The sequence below is a fragment of the Electrona antarctica genome (assembly GCF_951216825.1).
Source record: "Electrona antarctica genome assembly, chromosome: 14".
Classification (NCBI taxonomy): domain Eukaryota; kingdom Metazoa; phylum Chordata; class Actinopteri; order Myctophiformes; family Myctophidae; genus Electrona; species Electrona antarctica.
Window position 1 is genome coordinate 30,341,761 of NC_136795.1, and position 23,907 is coordinate 30,365,667.

The 23,907-nt window shown below is 43.3% G+C and overlaps 1 protein-coding gene across 1 annotated transcript; it reads left to right on the top strand.

Moving 5' to 3' along the window:
- Positions 1-9,853: 9,853 nt before the first annotated feature.
- On the top strand, positions 9,854-21,060 carry nr1d1 (nuclear receptor subfamily 1, group d, member 1). The gene is made up of 8 exons (XM_079519614.1): positions 9,854-10,321; positions 15,869-16,150; positions 16,246-16,334; positions 16,567-16,711; positions 16,962-17,695; positions 18,030-18,215; positions 18,691-18,901; positions 19,330-21,060. Exons 1-8 carry the CDS (start codon positions 10,267-10,269, stop codon positions 19,548-19,550), a joined length of 1,923 nt encoding a protein of 640 aa, XP_079375740.1. The 5' UTR covers positions 9,854-10,266; the 3' UTR covers positions 19,551-21,060.
- Positions 21,061-23,907: the final 2,847 nt, after the last annotated feature.

Sequence of the window (23,907 nt, forward strand, 5' to 3'; positions counted from 1 at the left end):
CGCCAACCCTACCTAGAGTATGGGCAGAGAGAACACGCCCACAGCGTTCCCAGCGGGAATCAAACCCAGGACCTTCTAGCTGTGCGGCCACAGCGCTACCGACCGTGCCCCTCAGAACACTTTTGCGCAAACTGTTAAAAGACATCTGGACAAAGTTTCATGTTTTATTGTAGTCACTAGCCAGGTCCTTTCAACTACAGTTCTTCTTCTTGGCAGCACGAGGGCACTATTTGTCTCAGTATCAGTATTGGGGCAGAGAGTTGGATTATGTAACTGAGACTGTGACCCAAGTTGAACCTACACAACCAAGTTATAGGAACATAGACAATGTCCCAAATGTTTTAGGCTGTAGCAGAGGTTAGTATGTTAAACATTTTAATGTGATTTCTTATTTGATGGTAGTAGCTTAATAAATATGATAGTAATTCATAATGTCTAAAGCCCTACCCCATGCAGGTACAGTCAAACATGAAGGACGGACCAGGCAGCGTACCTTGTCTATGACTTGTCTAACAACAATGTCAATGTGTCTATATTTTGTTGCTTTCAATTTATAATCAAAATGTCAATTTAATGTTTGGAATAAAAATGAAAATAAAGGCTTTGGTATGTAACTGAAATTAAGGTTTTGCTATTGGCCTATATGGCGTTCTATAAACTACACCATCTCTTAGCTGAAAATAGCAGATCTACAAGTTCACAATGTGTCAAGTAAGTTGTGAGCTTGTAGATCTGCTATTTTCTCCAATTTTCTGGCTCTGAATAGTAAAGGGAGTAGGGATTCGGGACACCTTTCTTTTTATTTTTTTCCCTTTTTTAAATACCAGATGTACAAGCTTCTTGTAGCCTATTTTTTAAAGTGGATTTATTTAAAAAAATACATTCCAACATAAATAGGTAGGTATATTTTTTACATCTTCTCTCATGGAGTCCCTGACCAAAAATATTTTCAAGTGGGGGTCCGCAGGGGTCCTTAATTGTCTTGACATGAAATGATTGAGAACCACTAGCACAGAATTCCGCAGCACTGCTTAGCTGACAGGCTCAGCTCCATATCTCGCTCACGTGTAGCAGCCTGGTGACCGAGCGGGACACCCGTCACATAGCTCCTCCCTCTTCAGAGGCTACACCCCATAGCGCGGACGGATGCCCTCGCTGTGATTGGCCAGACGGTTGTCAGGCAAATGTGGGTTCATGTGTGTAAACTTATTAAACGCATCTACAATTTAGTTATATTACAGTTACAACTGTTTGGGGTCATAGTGGATCTACATTTAGATTTGTATAACAAATAGGCTAGTTTTGCCGTCCACACACACTCCACAGGCAGCAAATGGATATATCCACGCATGAACGGTTGCCTGACAACAGACTAGCGGCACTAGCCTCCAGCCTATGTGATCTAAACTCGACCCTCCTGTCGTCATGCGGGGTGAAGTGAGGATTCGACTCCAGTGCTCCTCCTATCACACACACACACACACACACACACACACACAACTATGTTAGCAGAACTCCGTTCACATGGCATGACACTTACGCGACAGTGGCTTACAGTGTGTATAGTTATAAGCCTATTTATCATGTCATGATTATCCATGCTGAGTATAGGCGACAGTAGCCTATTTATTTTATTTTAATCTAAAGTAGGGTAGCCTATCTATGATCATGAGTATAGTGGTCTGACTGGGCTCACTGGGCTGGCAGAATTGAGACGTCGACACCTTTTTCAAGTTCATCCTCAATCATATGTTGCACACAATTCCCGGTCTGCTGCTGCTGCGGGCTACCAGGACTGTGCAAAGTGTGCATGCAGTCACGCGGACAGTAGGTTAGCAGGTGTGGACTGTGGGGTAGCCTATATATTGCACGGATTGACCCACTTGTAAAAGTTAACATTTCAGAACCTCTTCTCCTTGACGTGAACTTTAAAATACTTTTAATTAAAGTCTCCACCAGTTAGTTAGAGAAAATTAGCTAAATGTGTGGCAAATCTGCAAAATAAATGCTTACCACTAGCTTTCTTCACAAATGTGTTCATAAAGGTGTCTACAATCACATATACATTTGTTCCAACCCAACTCCCTTGGGAAACTTTGTGACAGCTGCTGAAAGTTGGGGTACCATAAACATCCAATATAAGGCAAAATTTCATTATACTTTAAGTAGCATGTGACATGTCAAACTAGGGGGTTTTCATGATGCTGAATCCATTCCAAGCATTAGTTTTGCACAAAAACACTCCTTGGGCTAAATTCAGCCATAGCCACTTGCCCAAATGTGCCCAAATGTGCTGACCTCATCACATTTGTGATGATTGCTATGGCCATATTTAGGCGAAGGGGTGATTTTTGTGCAAAACTAATGCTTGGAATGGATTCAGCATCATGAAAACCCCCTAGTTTGACATGTCACATGCTACTTAAAGTATAATGAAATGTTGCCTTATATTGGATGTTTATGGTACCCCAACTTTCAGCAGCTGTCACAAAGTTTCCCAAGGGAGTTGGGTTGGAACAATTTTTTCTGTGATAGTAGACACCTTTATGAACACATTTGTGAAGAAAGCTAGTGGTAAGCATTTTTTTTGCAGATTTGCCACACATTTAGCTAATTTTCCCTTATTATTAGGTGGACTCGACTACAACACTAATAGGATAGCTGTAGCAGTTGTCAGAGTAGTAGCAGGTCAGTCTATGACGTCAGTCATCTACGACACACCAACTTGGCCTACATGTGACATCATGTCCACGTCCCGCTAACCTATATAAGTGCTGACCCACACAGTAGGACTGCATTCCTTCAAGTCATTCAGGACTGCATTCTTTTACAGGGAGAAACCTATAAACTTTCAGCTACATATAACGTCTATGCTAGACTTGATTATATATTTATATATAATAACGACAGGCACAGAATACAAGAATGCACTATTGGTCCTATGGATGTCTCAGATCATTCAGCAATATATCTTAAGCTATATTTAGACAGTAGACCCAGGAAAACTATTTGGAGGTTGAATACTGGTCTGCTTAACAATAATTTAATATCAGAAGAGATACAAACTGAAATGAAATCATACATAGAAATAAATGATAATGGTGAAGTCACTCCTGTCATACTTTGGGATGCTCTAAAGGCAGTGATAAGAGGGAAAATAATTGCTGTCCGTTCTGTAATAAACAAAGTAAATAGCATGCCACAATTACTAGAGCAGATCAAAGTTACAAGGAAAGAGATTGATGTAATGTATAAAGAAGACATAGAAAAGAAAACACAAATTCCTAAGACAAAACTATTATGAAGCAGGCCCAAAAGCCACAAGGTTGTTAGCTAGAAGATTACGTAAAGAACGGACCTTGAATACCATAACTAAAATTATAGACCCCAAAACAGGAAGGGCATCTAGCAACTTGGACGACATAGAGAAGTCATTTGAGTCTTATTACAAAACATTATACACCCAACCACCCCAAGCAGACATTCAAGACATGCAAACATTTCTAAACTCTTTAGATTTACCCCACATTGGTACACAACAAAATTCAATTATGACAAGGAAACTCACAGGAGAAGAATTAGATGAAGCAATAAGCAGACTTAAGAACAATAAAACACCAGGAAGTGACGGTCTTCCAGCAGAATGGTACAAGGCTTTTAAAGAGGAAATAACACCACTTCTATTAGCCTCTTTCAACTGGACCCTTAAGAACACAGCTATCCCCCCATCATGGCAGTAATACTAAAAGAGGGCAAAGACAAAGAACTGTGCGCCTCGTATAGACCAATTTCTATTTTGAATCAGGACTATAAACTTTATGCCACCATCATTGCTAGAAGGCTCAATTCATTTATTACAGATCTGATCGACGAAGACCAAGCAGGCTTTGTCTTGGGGAGACAAGCTCAGGACAACATTAGACGTACCCTACATGTCCTCAATCATGTTGAAAAGAGACAAACCAGGTTGTTGTTGACAAGCCTAGACCAGGAAAAAGCCTTCGATTGTGTTTCATGGCCGTTTTTGTTTCAAGTACTGGAGCGAATGGGTTTTTCTAAGGAATCAGTTAATTGTATAAGAGCACTCTACTCTAAACCAGTTGCTAGAATAAGGGTAAATGGGCGTCTTACAGATGGCGGTACAGCGGTACAGTACAGTACAGTACAGTACAGTACAGTACAGTACAGTACAGTACAGTACAGTACAGTACAGTACAGTACAGTACAGTACAGTACTGTACTGTACTGTACTGTACACCACTGTACTCTGCTGTACTGTACTGTACTCCACTGCACTGTACTATACTCCACTGTACTGTACTGTACTTCACTGTACTGTACTGTACTCCACTGTACTCCACTGTACTGTACTCCACTGTACTGTACTGTACTGTACTCCACTGTACTCCACTGTACTGTACTGTACTGTACTGTACTGTACTGTACGGTATTCCACTGTACTGTATTCCACTGTACTGTACTGTACTGTACTGTACTGTACTGTACTGTACTGTACTGTACTGTACTGTACTGTACTGTACTGTACTGTACTGTACTGTACTGTACTGTACTGTACCGTACTCCACTGTACTGTACTCCACTGTACTGTACTGTACTCCACTCTACTGTACCATACTCCACTGTACTGTACTGTACTGTACTGTACTGTACTGTACTGTACTGTACTGTACTGTACTGTACTGTACTCCTCTGTTCTGCTCTATTCTCTTCTGTACTGTACTGTACTGTACTGTACTGTACTGTACTGTACTGTACTGTACCGCACTGTATGGTTCGGTACCATAATGTACCGTACTGGACCGTACTGAACTGTGCCATACTGTACTATACGGTACTGTACAATACTGTCCCATACTGTACTGTTCCATACTGTACTGTGCTGTGCCTTACCATACTGTACAGTACTGTACTGTACTGTAATGTACTGTACTGTAGCATACTGTGCTGTCTATTAGGGTAGAAGGATGTCAAGATTTGTCTGTATTTTTCGAAAATTGCATCAAACTCCCTCGGAGTCGGACTCGGACCCCTGGGTGCGTGTACCCTACGCGGTCGCGGATCACACAGAGGAGAACCACTATAGCCAACATGTTTTCCACACTGTTCTGGCACTGACCACCAACCAACTCGTGATCACTGATGAGTGGGAGCTGCTGCCTCATCCACCTCATCATCAGATATCTTTGCCTCGTGGGGGGAGGGGGGCTATAGGTAACCAATGTGAGGCGTAAACGTGATGAGATGCATGAGAGCTTTTTGAAAAAGATAGACACCCCCCCCCCCCACCCCGCCTCACACTCCGTGTCCCCTTTCTCTCTCCCTCTGCCTCCTCCCATGTTTTATTCGGTCAATGTCTGACTAGTGTCTTGACTGTCTTCAGGAGTCAGGACAAACAATTCCTGTCATGTAAAACACCCTCCCTATGCTGCGCAATTTGCCACTGTATGCACTTTATGCGTCGTCAGCAGGGTCCATTATAAAACCCGGCATGTGACGTGTGTCGTTGATTGATATGAGTTTGTGCGTGTTTGGTGCTTTTTCTGGAGGCTAGCTCTACTATTTTGTATAGGAATATTATAGCATGCCTATATAGGCCTATTGCTGGTTATGGAGCTATAGGGTGATTTTGTTTGTGTCAAAAACAGTGATCAATCAATCAATCCATCCATCCATCCATCCATCCATCCATCCATCAATCAATCAATGAATCTGTTATAACAAAAATACTTTGATTCCACAAAGGATTACGTTTACTGATAAATATAAACCTAATTCTGCTGGTATTAGAAGCCCATTGAATGAAAGAGAGGGGTGGAAGTTGGTGAAAGGGCAATTTCTCTGCTCTGGAGCGCTTGAAAGGGGAATTTCTCTGCTCTGGAGCGTTTGAAAGGGGGTTTACGCCTACGCTCTGCCTTTGAGTTCCTGTTTTTCTTTTTCTATTTTTAATAAAACATAAGGTCAAATAATTACAGTCACTTAGGAGCAAGGTTTCATTCCAAAATGATAATCTGCCTCAAAATAACGCTGAAAACTGAATATTACTGATGATGACTTATGTCAGGGTTAGAAAAGCTTTTTCAGTATAAAAAAATAACACCATGTACAACATCAAGTCCTTTTTATTTGTGTTGAAGTAAATAGGCCATTGCTATCAATGGGCACAGGCAGAGATTTCATTTTCGGCATTATTAAGTAATTTCACTAGATTGCTTGTTCTTCACCCGTTTCTGGTTGTACTGTTCCATTTTAGCTCACATTGTGTTCTCTCATACGTGTCACTGAGCACAAAATACGTTCCTATATAAAAAACTTTAAATGTGGTACTCAGCTCTCTCATTCTCTCTTTCTCTGTCCTCTTTCTTTTAGACTGTTTGCCATGCGGGTACAGCATGCCATCCTTGGCAGGCAATCACCGCAGCAGGGTATGGCTTGTGTGCCTATATACCAAACATTATACATGCCAAAAGTGCACTCACCAGGATGTAAGACTGGTCATATAGTGCTCCCAGGGATTCATCCATGTCATGTGTAAATTATGTGCTCTATTTTCTAGAGAGACAAAAGGACAATCTTTTCGACAACAACAAATAACACATTCTGCTGAGGGGTACAGCAGTCACATCTGGCACTAAGACACCACCTTTGCGTGTGTGGAAGAAGAAAGAAAAAACAGACACCTGTGACCCAACAAAGATTTCCTATGATTCCTGTATTGATCACCCCACCCCCTCCGCCCTTCTTCATGTCATATATTACCACAAAAGCCCACTCCTCTTGTCATTGTTGTGCGGTCACACTCACACCTTGTTAAAATGATACATGCCCAGGTCAGGGTAATATAATTGGGAATTAAATGCTTTAATCTGATTAGAGCAGATATCTCCTTCTGTCTTCTGTCTCACAGTGCAGACCTGTATTACAGAGCTTGAGGGGGCTGCTGGCAGGTAGGGCCAGTCGGATTCACAGTGTTTTGGTGGAAGACGTTTTTTGAGAAGTTTTCTGCCATCTCAAACTTGTTCCAGAGACCCCCAGAAGCAAAGATTTGAGTAAAATATCTCATAAAAAATGACACAGATGTTTTCTTGGTTTTAATGGGTTAATTTAACCACTTTAAACCTATATTTTATACTTCAGCTATGCTATCCTTTCTAGAATTTCATGTGGTCTGGTGCAACCAGCTTTCTTGTCTTGAAATTATCCACACTGCAGGCATCACTTACTCCTCTGTACCTCCCCCAATACGTTTTATTTTAGAAATGGTTGTGGTTATCGCGAGACATGGCCAAAGCATTTCCGGGGGTCCCCAGCCAAAAACGTTGAGAACCCCTGCACTAATACACTGTAAAAACCTCTGTAACTCGGAGCGTTATGGGAGTCCAAAAGTTTGAGATCGACAGGGTTAAATGAACACTGATGATTTTTACTGTGTACCGCAGCCCTTCACTGCATGGTGGCCACTCACCTGCTCCACTGGAGCAGTTAATAGGCTTGCACACAGGTACAGCGGTTAACAATAGTCGAGGTGGGGGCTGCTATGAATTGGCTTGACACGGCACAGATTGTTCATGGTGGTTATTGGTTTCTTGCTGACAACCTAAAATACATTAACCTACATCTTGAATCAGTGTTAATGTCACATTTAATGTTACACAGTTAAGTTGTTGGTCTTCTGTGTGGTTCCATTCTGACCAATAAGGTTTCAAAGCTGTTATTTTGCTGCAGATCCGCTCTACCAGCATGCTTTCCCCTACAGCAAAAAACTTTTTTGTGACATTACGAAACGGAAGTTAGGACTTTGTCCTAACTTCCATTTTGGGTTCTAAGGGGTGTTTAATTATGATACACTCTGCCTCAAATTTCATCTTATGTCCTCTTTTTTCCCCCAGAATGGCTGTCCCAGTATACCAAACATAAGTAAGTCATTGTAATGCCTAATTTCTGCATGATGGCGTGACCTACAAGCTCACAACGCGTTGCGGATGAATCAGGTGCCAATGCTCAAGAAGGTTACCACAGCAGTGCTGGTGAAGCAGCTATTCACCATGCACATTCTTTCAAATATGTCCTCTCTGCTGGGCCATAGATTCAAACAACTAACCTCACAATCACAAGCCTTCCACTCTAGCCCGACACTATTGTTCAAAACCCATTGGATGATTCATATCATGTGAAGTGAGTTGTCAATCACAAACCTATACAGTATACACAAAAGTGACAGGCAGTGTGGCAGTGCGCCTGAGTGCGGCAGTGGCTCTGGCTCAGGAGGTAGAGCCGCGGCCACTTGGGAGCCGGAAGGTTCCCAGTTTGACCCCAGCCATTCTCCCCCAGTTAGTATCAAAGTGTCCTTTGAGCAGGGCACTGAACCCATGATTGCTCCCGAGTCCCGATGAGTGACCAGTAGAATGGTGCCTTGCATGGTTTCCTCTGCTGTCGGTGTATATGAATGTGTGTGAATAGGTGAATATAATGCACATTGTAAAGCGCCTTGGATAAAGGCACTATATAAATGCATCAGTATACTTGGCAGTCTGTTTGTCTGTCTGTCTGTCTATCCATCCATCCATCCATCCATCCATCCATCCATCCATCCATCCATCCATCCATCCATCCATCCATCCATCTATCTATAATCTATCATCCACAATTTACACAAGCATTTACACCAAAGGACCACAATGAATGCTCTCAAGCTTTTTGTGGTTTTCATCCTTTGACTGTTGTTGGTGTGCAAACATTAATTTGTCCATAATATGGATCTGTGTCCGTAAAGATTTCAATCACTCACTTAAACATTATTTTTCAAATACTACCATTGCTGCATGGCATTTAAGCAGAAAACTCAAACAAATTATTGACTTGCTCATGCTGACTGCTATCATCATCATCATCATCATCATCATCATCATCATCATCATCATCATCATCATCATCATCATCATCCTCATCCTGATATGCATTGGGCCTCAGGGGTTGTTTCAGTGCATCTCCATGCACTCCAGTCCACAGCTCACATGTCTTTAAACATGAACTCGTTGAACTTCGCAGCATGTGTATGTGTGCAGTGTGCACAGCATGCTAATCTACACACTCCTCTGGCTATATATGTTCCTCCTCTGCTACCACCCACTCAGCGCCCCCGCCCTCCACACACACACACACACACACACACACACACACACACACACACACACACACACACACACACACACACACACACACACACACACACACACACACACACACACACACACACACACTCACACTAAGCACAATTTTGATGTCTTTTTTCTTTACTGGAGTATTTCCAATTTTCTTACCTACATCTCAGAGGAGAATACTGTAGGCCCTTTTACTCAACTACAATTATTTTAAAACTTTAGTTAGTTACTTTGTAGATATTGATTATACAAAACATACATTAACCACTTATCGCTAGTTTCATAAGATTGGTATAAATATTGAACTTGTGAAATGGGACATTCTGCATACTGAGTAGCCTACTTTGGCACTTTAAGTAGCTTAATAAGTGGTGGAAAAAACAAAGATATGACTACATTTTGACTACATGTCCCATGGTCACTCGGGACATAATAGCCAGCGACTCCACGTGCACGGGGATTTTAAAAAGTACACAGGGATCTGTGTGGAGAGAAACTGTGTCACTGGGGCACGAGGCTCTTCCCCCAGCGGTCACATGGTCCCGTTTTCTGCCGCGTGCGACCAAAGAAGACAGGCAGGCCTTCCTCTCGGTGCGCGCGCACAGATTCTCTAGGGATGAGAGAGAGAGAGAGAGAGAGAGGAGGGAGGAGGGAGTAAGGAGGAGGGAGTAAGGAGGAGGGAGCGAGCAAAAAGCAAGAGGAGAGGGAAAGTGCGACTCACATCTATTCTAGACACAGATTAGATATCGACGGATCGATAGAGACGGAGTAACGCAGACAGACAAACACATCAAAGACGCAATTTTTGTTTTCCACGTAAACACTGTGAAACTGAGAATGAGTATTGGAACACCGAGTCTACCGCTGGTCCCTGCACAGGCAGTTAAATCACTGTTCCGGCTGCTGATCTCCTGCCTCCTGGGGGACGAGAGGAGGTTATATTTCTGATAATTAAATTCACGAGCGCTGACTTTACTGCCGAAAGAAAACAGGACAGGGCAAAACTCTGCCGTCCGTCAATATCCCCGGGCTTCTACGCCAAGACAGAAGAAGAGATCAGCTCCACGGTTTGGAGAAGATTCCTTGCATGACAGACTTTTTGGAACTCAGAATGACTGCGATGGACACAAACAACAACACAGGTAAAACATGGTACAATATTGTGTGTTTTTGTTCATGTAGCCTGTGATTAGGTTATAATTTAGGTCTGCGTGCTGTGGCTTTGAAATTGATTATTGAATGGAAAACCTCGTTTAGTTAAACAGGCTACAACTTGCCGGGAAAGCGCATCGCTCTCTAGATGCCAAACAGCACATCCGCATATAACCCAGTTTTCTTTTTGCTGCGCCGGTGCTGTGCGTAACTAGTCATATTGCATGTTAGTTTCAGTGTGTGACCTGCATTGTTGCGCCTTTGGAATTGATGTTAAATGTTGATGGAGTAGCCTAGCTGTAGCTCTACCAGTTGAGCGTCTTGTGCGTAAAATGCGCTTTAACGCGTAACGAATTTTACGGCAAGCCCCTTGCATGATGTGTTGTATGATGAAATGTCAATGTTGATCATGTCAAATCACGTATCTAGCCGGATCACTCTTAAATCTTTGGTAGAGTTGAATGAGACTGTGCCAGATGGTTGTTGAATGGGTTTGTGCGTAAATATACGTAATTAACCTATAGTCATTTTGGCAGAATCAAAACTTTGGGGAATTACCAAATTCTGCATGAGACTCAAAGCGACTCCATGTTTAGCCTAAATTCTGGGGCTGCTTTGCTATACGGTATAGCCTATACCCTAATTAATACATTCATTGTGTGATGGTGGTATATAGGACTATAGGCTATAAGCAATAGATGCAAGCGTTCGAAGAAATTAGAAGTTACAGACTGCACAAGACTTAAACGTTTTCCGTTCTACCCAAAGACTTTGGTTAAGTCCCGTGGCCGAGTTTGGAAAACTGGGTCATGGCAGCCGTTCTTCTGTGTCAGGTGGTGGACGGGCCAGCGCGCGCGTGTCCCAGCCAGCACTATAGTTTACGTTCACATGGCCCGGTAAACCGAGCCATGTGCGTTTTGTTTTGTCCGCGGCGTCCAGCCATGCATTGGCCATACACACAGCACAGCTTGAGCTCATTACATAATCCCATGAGTATATTGTGACCCCTTTTCCACCGGTTGGTTCCCAATGGGAACCGGTTCAGTTCTTTTTGGTTTTTAGTCCATGAGCCAGAGCTTCAAAATGGGTGTGCAAACTATACCCTATATTAAATTGTTTATAGGATCAATACAAGTAAATTAATACATGATAACCCTTCCACAGTAGTAGCTTTTTCATATTTTCGATTATTTTGCACATTTTCCTACATAATGCCTCATTTGCATATTTAAAAATGTAAAATTTGTAATACAATAAATCATTGTCTTCGTGTAAGTACTCAATTGGGGAAGTTTAATGGTGATAACAATCTAATATAGGTATGGTTTTGCCCACTCAATTCATAATTAACGTTTCAATTTTGGAGCTCTGGCTCATGGACTAAAAACCAAAAAGAACTGAACCGGTTCCCATTGGGAACCAACCGGTGGAAAAGGGGCCTCACTGTTCTCTGCCACACATGATCCTGTCCTTTCTTCTCTCTCCTCACGCACTCTCATGACACACTGAATGGATGTCTGAATTATGACTGTTAATATATAGGTGCATATATCCATCTATACTCATTGCAGAATGCAGACCTTACATGATTCATTTTTATATTCTCTGCATTTATTCATAAGGCCAGCATCACAATATTTTATTTTATCTATAGGTGGTAATGGTATCAGTAAAGTTGATCTTATAGGCGATCGTATCACCCCCCTCCATTCTCGACTCAGACATGTCTATTTATGTATTTATTTGTTTGTTTGAGTGAGTGACGCAAGCCATGCCTGCCATGTGCCTCTTTGACTGTTTAGGCCGGGAGTGGAGGGTGGGGGGGGGGGGGGGGGATAACCCCTCCCGTGGCAGGGAGAAAGTGGGACACATTAAGAAACCAATCTAAGGCAGACAATGGCCTCGCAACTCTAGATGTGACTTTGAAAAGGTGTAACTACAATATCCCCACAGGCACTTTTGTAACTGTCAGAGGTATGCTTATACCTTTCCTTTGAGTCTGCGACTCTGCGTGATGAGGAGAGAGCTTTCTGAGAACGGGAGACGTCGTATAGCTGACTGACAATAGACAGAGACAAATAGAGAAATGTTAAATTTATTCTATTCAAGAGTTTGTGACAGATCTTTTTCGCAGTGACCATCTGCTGTTGTACACCCTTCCTACCCCCCAGTACTATTCCAGTAGCCTAGTAGTATTGCAACAGCGTCCTCAGATCTAGGTAGGTACCAAGGACAGCGCCACACAGGGAGAAATCCGTCCATGTGCGCGTGCAGGGGATGAATGGAGGAAACGTGAGAACCTTCTCCAGAGGGCGGTGCCCTGGCGGGGGCGGGGCGTACAGCAGAGCCAGTCTCGTTGCCTGTCCTGCTGTTGGAGGACGCACGTGGCCTGGAACACGTGACGCGAGCCTCTCGTACAAAGAGCCGCCACGAGGGAGGCGGTCGCTGCAGCAAATAAAACAAGCGTTGCACCGTAAACGGTGACTTATCGAATTCCGAGTCCGGGCAAATTCTCTGCTGCCGCCTACCAATTGTAAAACCCCCATTTAGCACGTTTTAGAAAATGAATGGGCACAAATATTACTTCAAGGTCGTTGCATCAGGTTAAAGTTGAAGAGAATCTCAGCAATGTCATTTAAAAGAAAGAAAGAAAGAAAGAAAGAAAGAAAGAAAGAAAGAAAAGGGACTAACTTCCAGCCAGCCATGACTGGAGTTCAGTCTCTTGAACTTGACCCCTCTGACCCCCATTAAAATAAATTGATATGTCAACAATTTCAGTGCAACACCAGTTTGTGTATAGCCTACTAGTACAGCCTACTAGTACAGATCACCCTCTGTCCTTTCCGGAACACAACAAAATTGTCATAAAATAGCACTCTCCTCCTCCTTTTCAGTATTTCCGCTAAAGTTACTTATTGACTGCTGTCACACTTCAGCCTGAACCAATATCCGAGTTATTGTTGTATTGAAACCTGGCTGAAGGCCAATAAGAAGAATGTCATCTTGTAATGGTGACAGGTCATGCAGGTGACCTACTGTATGTGGATGCCTGTAGAGGGTGGCCTTGACTGGTCAGCAAGATTTATTTACAATACAAAAGCGATCCACCAACAGAAATGTTGTTTTAATCTAACATTAATTAAACAAATACTAGGCCTATGCTTTCAGACCTAAACAATGGCACACAAAAAGAAGGTGAAACATGAGAGGAGAATGAGACAGAAAGGAAAGACGAAACAGAGATGTTGAAGGAAATATAAGAGGAAGGGAGGGAAGGAGAAAGCAGCTTGGTGGTCTGCTGGACAGACAGGACAACAGTGATAGCATGTGTTACAGTGCAAGGGGAGGGGCTGAGAGGAGGAGCCAAGAGGAGTACCATGGCCTCAGAGCACGTGCTCTGTTGTGGTGACACCTGACACAGTGACCCTGTGACCCTCTGTGCTTGTCCCTACAACACTTATTTTATTATGTAATCATGTTAACTCTGGGGGGCTTGGGCTGGCTGGTTGGCTACCCGATTGGCTTGCTTATACTTGCTACTAGCGAGATTAACGAATGGATGAAACCTGAAAGCATAAAGCATAAATTGGCCTTTAGACTAGACTTGACAATGAGCAAGAGGAAGGCATATTTATCATTGTCTAAAGAATAAAAAAGTCTGCACACTAATTTATGCTCCCAGACATATATTTACTTTACTTAGAAGTGGTAATGTTTCGGTCCAAAGCCCTTCCTCAGACCTTCATGGCGTATTTATCATTGTCTCCCTGTCTTATGGCAATGGTGCCGTTTTCAGTGTCCTACAGTGCAAATATTGAATGGGAAATATTTCGATGATTAGCTATACAGTATCTATGTATTTATTGGGTACATCGCTATGAAACAGGACACAGTGGAGTCTCGCAAAAAGAAATGGGCATAAGTCTAGCCCCCTGGGAGAGGAGAGGAGATGGGTCCACGACTCCATGTGCAGGTCTGGCACGTGCATGGACACCGCCACACAAACGATGAGAAAGGCCAGAACACTTGACTCCCTCCAACGAGGGCTCCGTGTCCTTAAAATCAAATCAGCATGTCTCTACCACCTGTCTGTGCAGCACAGACGGAATAATGGACACTGGCTGGCTTCCACATCAACAGCCCTTATATTCTGGTCAGCAGCTCCTAAATCATGGAAATAAATATAAGCTAGATAAAGACAAGATATGTGTCACTGAGGGGTGGCGTTCTTTCTTCATCCATTTGCGGTTTAGCACTTCTGTGCATTTGATATATTGATATATTGATTATATCATTAATACATTAATGGATATTATCGTTTTAATTTTGTAATACAATGAACATGGCACCACGGTAGAATTGGCACCAAATTAATTGAGTCTCAAATGTATTGCCATCTTCATCATTTAGCACATTTTAGTGCTAAATCTAACCAGTTTCATGCACTGGAAAGGTTTTCTCCAAGCAGCTGCTCCCTGGAACCACATCCCTGTCAATTTTGCATCCAAAATGATTTGGTGCTGGAGCCTATATCCCTCACATCATGTGTCATATAATCTTGACAGTAAATCAACATTTTCCAGTTTAGTCAGTGGGGCTGGTCTTCATGGCTAAAGCAGGACGGTCTATAAAACAGGCTAAGCTGTTGCACATGTGGAATGGTGGGGTTCTCTGAAAGGAATTTGGGCGTTGAGGGGTGGAAGAGGTGAAGTTGGGTCATCCATCTTCAGTACAGTAATCATATTGATTAGTTATGCTGTAGGGCAGGCCACACATGTCAGATTAGCCATCTGTATATTGATTAGTTACATAACTGTGGTTAGTGATAGAAATATTAAAATAAAAAATAATGCTGATGCTGCCTTAGTGATTTAATCAGAAATTTGTATTAACCAATTTATTGGATAATGATTTTTTTTTAATATTATTAGTGTATTTGTTTGTTATTCGTATAAAGCACCTGGTAACAATTTATTGTATAATCTGCATAATTATGTCATTGAAATTACCTACGAGTAGAAGAAACATTTCCAGACAGTACAAAAAGATAAAGCATTCAGTAGGGCAGTGCTTGGGCCAACATTTCCTAGCAACAAATTCTCATTCCCAGAAGTTCAAACTGAGTGACAGAGAAGTGGAAATAAAGCTCTGGACCCTTTAACCATATAACGCTGTGGCTCTGGTCTCTCTCTCTTGCCAGGTGGGCAGAAGAATAACTATTATCCATTAACATTCTTTGCAATGATTACGATATAAGCAGTCTGTAGACTGTAATAAGGTCAGGGAACTGCTTGTATGGAAAGTAAAGACATTGGGGAAGGATCAAGGAATGAGAAAGAGAGCCTTTTTTTTAGCTTCAGACATACAGTATTTCCATTCTCCTCTTCACTCCCATCCCCTCCCTTTGCAAAATTCCTAGAAAGTAGAGTTGTTTTGAGTCATGGGCCTCTATACTCTCAGATCAGGATAAATGAAAGAACGCAAGAAAATAAATAAAACAAAAATAATAATAATCTCGCCCCTCCTCTCACCTCCAGGTGGTGTGATCTCCTACGTGGGTTCGAGCGCCGGCTCGCCCAGCCACACCAGTCCCGTCTCCATGTACAGCGACACTTCTGACTCTCAGGCGTTCTTCACCTCGGCCTCTTCCTCGCCGCCCTCCTTCCTCTTCTGCGGCGGAGGATCGGGCTCAGGCTCCGCGGGGGAGGAGGGCTTGTCCTCCTCTTCCTCATCTTCATCCAGTGGCTCCCCGCGGGGGGGCAGAGATGATGGGGCCTCACTCAGGGCCTCTCCCAGCAAGTCTGTGGCCAGTCTCACCAGTAAGTGTTCAGAATCACTCCATCAAGCCATTTTGCTTTTGTAAAATTGTGTTGTACAAGCGAGTGTTCTGACCACCACTGACATTGTCTTACAGAGCTGAATGGCATGGTGTTGCTGTGTAAGGTGTGCGGTGACGTGGCCTCGGGGTTCCACTATGGAGTCCACGCCTGCGAGGGCTGCAAGGTGAGATGCTACTGAAGAATCACACACACACACTGATTTAATTTAAATTATCTGGCAGTCAGTCCACGAGTTGATGCTTCGCCTAGTCAGTCAGTCAGTTGGTCATTCATCAGTCACTCAGTGCAGTCTGAAATTCATTCATTAGTCAGTCAGGAAGTCAGTCACTGACCTTTTACGCAGTGCGGTCGACTAGAACCAGTCAGTAACGTGCCTCTTTGGTCTCCACCACCAGGGCTTTTTCCGCCGTAGCATCCAGCAGAACATCCAGTATAAGAAGTGTCTGAAGAATGAGACCTGCATCATCATGAGGATCAATAGGAACCGCTGTCAGCAGTGTCGCTTCAAGAAGTGCCTGTCAGTCGGCATGAGCAGAGATGGTGAATACACACACTGTACACAGCAGCATTCAAAGCTTTTAATTGAAAGTAATGGTATGCATTATCTGCATAACTCTTAGTGTTACAGACACATAAAGGTCCATTTGGTACCCAACTATCAATCACTTGATAGTTGCCTGTCTCTCTGACACCCATAGAAGTCCCGTCATTTAGAATTTATATCACACATAGGAGTTACTGGATGGAGGACAGCATTTTTTACGTATTGCCGTTTCTCTCTCTCCTCCAGCCGTGCGCTTCGGTCGCATTCCGAAGCGCGAGAAGCAGAGGATGCTGGCGGAGATGCAGAGCGCCATGATGAACAACATGGTGAACAACCAGCTGCAGAGCGACTTCCAGCTTGCCAGCCTCTCCTCGTCCTCCCCGCCTCCCCACGCCTCCCCGTGTCCCGGCATCACCCTGGCCCCCCAGCAGCCACAGCACACTGCTGCGCTGCCCCTGGCACCGTCCTGCCCCTCCCCACCGGCCCCGGTGTCCTCCTCCCCTCCTCCTCCTCTCCCGTTCGCTGCCCTGGCCACCCAGAGCCTTCCCCAAGCCCACTCCCCGCCTGCTCCGACCCCATTCTGCCCCCCCAGCCCGGGGGTGGACTCCACCATCAGCGCCATCGCCCGTGCGCACCGCGAGACCTTCCTGTACGCCCACGACAAGCTGGCCACGCCCCCAGCGCTGCAGCAGCACAGCGGTGAGCTGGACAGCTGGGGGCCCAACCGCTGCCCCGGCAGTTACCATGCCAACGGCCTGGACAACACCATCTTCCGCCACAACAACAACAGCCTGGTGTCCGGGGGGCGCAACGGCTGCCCGGCGGCGGCGCACGACAACGGACGCAACATTCCACACAACTACCATAACAACGGGAGGCGGAGCCTGCATAACATCAACCTGACTGGAGGAGAGGGACCGGGCAGCCACGCTTTCCAGGGGCAGAACTGCCCGATGAAGAACCATTCGGGCATTGTGCTGGTGAGAACATGCACACTGACATTACATTTGTCATGTCAAGGAGCCCAAATATACTGTATGTATTTGAAGAAGATTTGTCAACATTTTCTTTTAAATAGCTGATTTACAACACGCCACAATTCGACGCGTTGTGAGCTTTTAGATCTGCTTTTCCCAAATAAAAGTAAAATAGGGCTTAAGTGTTTAAACTGTTCCTCATTTCGAACCTCCTCGAGGACCCCTTTGAGAACACACCACTTTGAGAACCAATGTTCTGAGCAGTGAGCATCGATCCTAAACCACCTTCTTCTCTCTCTCTCTCTCTCTCTCTCTCTCTCTCTCTCTGTGTGTCCAGGCATGTCCTATGAACATGTACCCCCAGGCGGACCCGTCCAAGTCCGCCCAGGACATCTGGGAGGACTTCTCCCTGTCCTTCACCCCGGCCGTCAGGGAGGTGGTGGAGTTTGCCAAGCACATCCCAGGGTTCAGCGCTCTGTCTCAGAACGACCAGGTCACCCTGCTGAAGGCCGGCACCTTCGAGGTACACACAGCACACCTCCAGGAATAGAACCAGAGCCTGCGAAAATAGAGTACCGAAGTCCTGGCGTCACGGACATTTTTTCTGTGGAAAATAACATTGGGTCATCTTAGAATCTTTGTGACCCAGGTAGGAAGCGTAAATTATGGCAGACTTCGGCACTCTATAGAAAGACCATTAGAAAGAGTAAAGGTGACATGGGGTGCAGAACACAGGAACACGCACATACTGAAAATGATGGTAATAAACACTCACACAGAGGCCCATATATTCATTGTATTCATGTGTCAGATATATTATTTACAAGTAAAGACTTACGCACAGTCACCAACATACTCTTGAAAGACATACAACACCACACACAAGCACTCTAGAATGCAAAACAAACAATGCTTTTAACTGAATAAAGTAATACATTATTGTTTCCAGAAATCAACCACCACTAAACCCTCTCTCATCCACCCTCGTCCCCCTGCAGGTGCTGATGGTGCGTTTCTCCTCGCTGTTCAACGTCCAGGAGCAGACGGTGACCTTCATCTCCGGCGCCACCTACGGGCTGCAGGAGCTGCGCGCCATGGGCATGGGGGAGCTCCTGGGGGCCATGTTTGAATTCAGCCACAAACTGGCCCTGCTGGAGCTCAGCACAGAGGAGCTGGGACTGTTCACCGCCGTGGTGCTGGTGTCTGCAGGTAGGCATGCAGGGATGGAGGGATGTAAGGGTGTAACCATTTATTGAGCTAATCCATTTCATTGATGATTACAAATATAATAATAAATAGGCATGTCATTATAGGTGATTTTTCTTTTTGTTTTTAAATACAATACACCCCAAAAAATTTGAAAATTTCAAAATCACATTGCAACATGTACGCTTGTATATGTGCTATTTTCATTTTTTTTGTGGCACACCACTGTTGTGTGGCGAATTATTAAATAGGGTGGTCGATCGATTGGTTGTTATATAAGAAAAATAAACGGTCTTCTTGATTATTCGATTAACCCAAAGAGTTACTTGCAACCCAAGAGGGATGGACCGGATAACAATGCCTCCATTATTTCAGCATGTACCAGGTATTTAACCTCTCTCTCTGTCTCTCTCTCTCTCTCTCTCTCTCAGACCGGTCTGGTATAGAGAACGTGGCCTCGGTGGAACACCTCCAGGAGAACCTGATCAGAGCTCTGCGCTCGCTGGTCAACAAGACCTCCTCGCCCGGCATCGACAACAACCACCTTCACAGTGACTCCTCCCGTTTCACCAAGCTCCTCCTGAAGCTGCCGGACCTGCGCACGCTCAACAACATGCACTCCGAGAACCTGCTCTCCTTCCGCATCGTCTGATGCCCCATCGCTGCGTGGCCACTGTCGTGTTGGCTGGGGGCGCTATATAACATCAACAGTGACAGCAATGTCCCACCTGGAAAGAATCCTGCCTTCTTTCCTACCTTCCAACCACATTGGCCTCTGATATAGCATCATTATTGTCATCATCCCTTCTTGTCTATTGCGTGCCGATGAGGTCATCAAATAGTGTCAAAGTCTGTACAGGGGAAGAAACAAGATGCTGCTTCGAGGCAATTCTCTTCCCTCCTCACTGGCGCCTGAATATTGCATCATCATCATCATCATCATCATCATCATCATCAAACTGCCACTGTAGAATTTCCTTGAGGCCCGATTATTTCATGATCACTTATTGGCGTGTGGCGACGACATGGGCAACATGTCGCTTGCCACGGTAAAAACAAGACTTTTTGAATTGTTGCCTGACGAGACTTTTTGCAACGTTGCCCGAGAAGTAACTTATCCCCAGTGCTTGCTGTGTGACAAGCAAGTGACACATTGACTCATTGCCAAACAAAGTTTATGGCAATAAATTATAAACACTATAAACAATTGAACGGCTGGATAAAAGAAGAGCATACAGGCTATGGATCCTGTTTTATTGACCAAGAAGTACAACAAATCAAATCAAAGAGATTTGACACTTGAAGAAAGGTTAGGAAACTAGGATACTTTATAACTTTAAGGGGGACAAAAAACGGATTTCCCTTTGTCCCTATTTTAACTGACTGGCATCCAAGCCAGCCAATGGGGTTAGGGGAATTTTAGTGATGACTGTTTACTTGCAAAGCAAGGACTATATTAAGGACATGGTGTGAGGGTACTTCTGTAGTAATGGTGTGCTTCAAAAGGGGGTAGTAAAACTCTGACTTGAATTTAATTGTACTACAGTGAGGACACAAATGATACAAGAAGCCTACTTTCCAGGCCACTCAACCAGCAACATCAACATGCACGCACGCACGCATGCACGCACGCACGCAAGCACACACGCACGCATGCACGCACGCACGCACGCACGCACGCACGCACGCACGCACGCACGCTCTCACACACACACACACACACACACACACACATACCAGCATGAACCCTCGAAGAGATCATTGTGTGTTCATATTGATGCCTCAAAGATCCCATTCTCTCACCATATGCAGTGATACATTATGCATTTGTTTAACACACACCCCCACACATACACAGTTCCCATGTACAAATCCATTGTAAAATACCATTGAATACAAAATATATACTTGAAGAGTTTGGGGAATTGTGTATAAAACATATTTTGTTAATATGCCATGACATTTGCTCATGGTGCAAATGTGATTATTCCATGAAATTGTGTGTGGGGCACAATTGTTTAAGGTTTAAACGAACGTACTTAAATTACATGCATTTTAAGGAATTAATTCAAATGTCCCGTTTGTCTGTATTTTAAACTGTGTCTTATGTTGTAAAAGGCATTATTATGAATAAAATTAAAAAATAAACATCTATCACATTGTCTTGTGTGAACTTCCTCCCTCTGCTTTCCAAAGAAATTGATTTTGGGCACTCTGGTTTGGTATGACTGAAGGTTTCGAAACTGTCAAACGGAGTCACAAACAAATGGGTTCCACCGCGTCTCAAGCCACATTCAGGCTGTTCCGGTGCATCTCGTCATATGTGTAGACTATTAAGAGTCTACACATATGACGAGTCATACACTATGACCTTCAGGGAAGACTCACATGACACATGCTATTTTGATTAAAAAATAATAATATTGGCTTGTAGGTATAATTGAAACATTCAAATGGAATGGCATTTCAAAATATTCAACAACCTGAGACCAGTGAAGACTGTTGGATGGTCCTGACTACGTTTTGGAATGACTGACTCTGCAGTTTCTGACAAGATGTTGAAAATAGATTAAAAAAAATGAAAATGCTTAAAAAGTCATAAAATTTAAAGAACAGTGGAGCAAAGTTTCGGATGAACCTGAGGGAAATGCTAAAGGAATTGTCTCTTGTCCAAGCCATAGTAGCCTATTAAATAATTGCAAGAATGTAAACTTGATTTAAAAAGTGCCACCTTGAGGTTATTGTACGGTTGGATATGTTTTTTGAGAGTATAGTGGTCGGAAATTGCAAACCTAAATTCTTTACGTTTTTACGTGCCACTGTGCCGGGCCTGTAATTCAGCCTGGTAAATGTAGTTGGAGAGACCCTTCGGCAGCATGCCGGAAAAAAATTGCCCTCCAGCATCACAGACCCAAATACAAACCAATGAAAGGTGACAGCGAATTAGCCTCTAATTCAGTTTGGTGCAGCCTAATTATATAGGCCTATATAAAAAAAAATAAAGCCTGGACTGGACCGGTCGTTCTGGAGTTGTCCCGGATTTCCCAATGGTCAGCACGTCCCTATTTTGCTGCACAAACACGTTTTGTGGATAAAAATAACAATGAGAACAGACAAATAGGGTTCCTGGATCGTGGCTGTTTGGACCCCTAATAAATAAAAAATAAACACATCTTGAACATATTCAAACACCCGACCATTTGCCATGGTCGTGCTCACGGAAATAGGGTGCGGTTAAGGCACAGAACACCATTCATCATGATATAATTTGATCCTATGGAGATTTAGCTGGCGGTGGGGGGTTACATTTCAAGTCTCATAGCACCCACTATTCTACTCAGAATAGTTGAAATGGATGCAATGAAATAGTAGCCTGCTCCTTCCATGTCCCCATCAACCCTAGCAGCCATTTTGAGGTTATAATAGGCTACATACCTAACCTGACTAGCATTTGTTGTTTCAACTTGGGAAAGGCTTTGCCACATAGCATAGTCACTAGTCAGCAGATGTGGGAAATGTAATATTATAAGTGTTTAATTTTATACCACCTAGGACGTGGGTATCAGCAGTTTGTAATTTACCTAATGACCACAGTGAGAGAGGTTTGAAAGTCAACCGTTTTGCTGTGATTGGAAACCTGTGAGAGGTGGTGAGGTGAGCAGGTGGCTGCTTAATTTTGAGCTCCTGAAAACAAGTTCAAACTAACCCCTTAATTCACTTATTGGCACACAATACAGTATGGAAATTAGTGGGGGAGTGAAAACTATAAGTAAAAAAGAAAGTGATGGACAAGAAGGAAATAATTCATGATGATGCTCATTGCTCAAAGGATGACTTAACACTCACTGCTCACTGCTCCACAGAATCTGTTGGAAATGTGCAATTTCAGCCAGGGTTGAGCCGAGCGTAAAGTAGACAAATTGAAGAAATTAACTAAAAGATCTGAAGCAGGAAATTGATAAAAAGCTTTCTAGTGACTCCAGTTTAGTTTTGTGGGCCTGGAATCGTGTGAAGTTGCTAGAACGCTTAGGCCCACAACACTTCTAAACTGAAGGAAGCAGTTCAAAGCACCATTTGAATAGGCTGAGACAATTAACGTGGCAATGAATGATGCAACTGCAGTTATTAAAACAATGAAAAAGGAAACATTCACAATGGCAAATCTGTGTCTGAAACTGTGTCTAAGAAACTAATTATTATTTATTTTATTTTTGTTAATCTGTACGAATGGTTAACATTGGGGAGTTTACATCTATACAATAATTAGATTAATAAAACAAGCTCTGATAGGTAGGGATGTCCCGATCACGTTTTTTAGCTCCCGATCCAATTCCGATCATTTGATTTTGAGTATCTGCCGATACCGATTTTTCCCAATCTGATATTTATATTTTTATAGAATACTTATGCCATATCACAATAGTGCAATATCCAAAATCACAGACAATATCCAATCTAATATCATGATATGGATATAATATTGATACTATGGATCGACCATGTGTTTTTCTCCCGATCCGATTCCGATCATTTGAAAATGACGTGATCGGCCCCGATTTACGATCACGTGATCGGGATAACCCTACTGATAGGTTTCAAGTTGACATACTGTATATAGCATAGCAGTCAGAAGGTTGTGTACCCTGAAAGAAAAATATGTGAATATATTGATGCATGTAGGACATTTTTAAAAGTATCAATGCTGCAATGTAGAAAGTACAATCCTAGTATTAAAAATGTACTTGAGTAAAAGTACAAAAGTATTGGCATCTAAAAGTACTCATTGTGCAGAATGTCTCATTTCACAAGTTCAAAATGTATGCAAATCTTTTGAAAATATTAGATCTATACAAGCTCACAATGTGTCGCACAATGTGTCTCATCACGACACATTGTGAGATTGGCTATATTCAAATGGCCGAAATGTATATAAGGCTTAAGTGGTTAATGTATGTTTTGTAAATAATCTAAATCTAAGGCTGTCAAATAATTGTAGTGGAGTAAAAAGT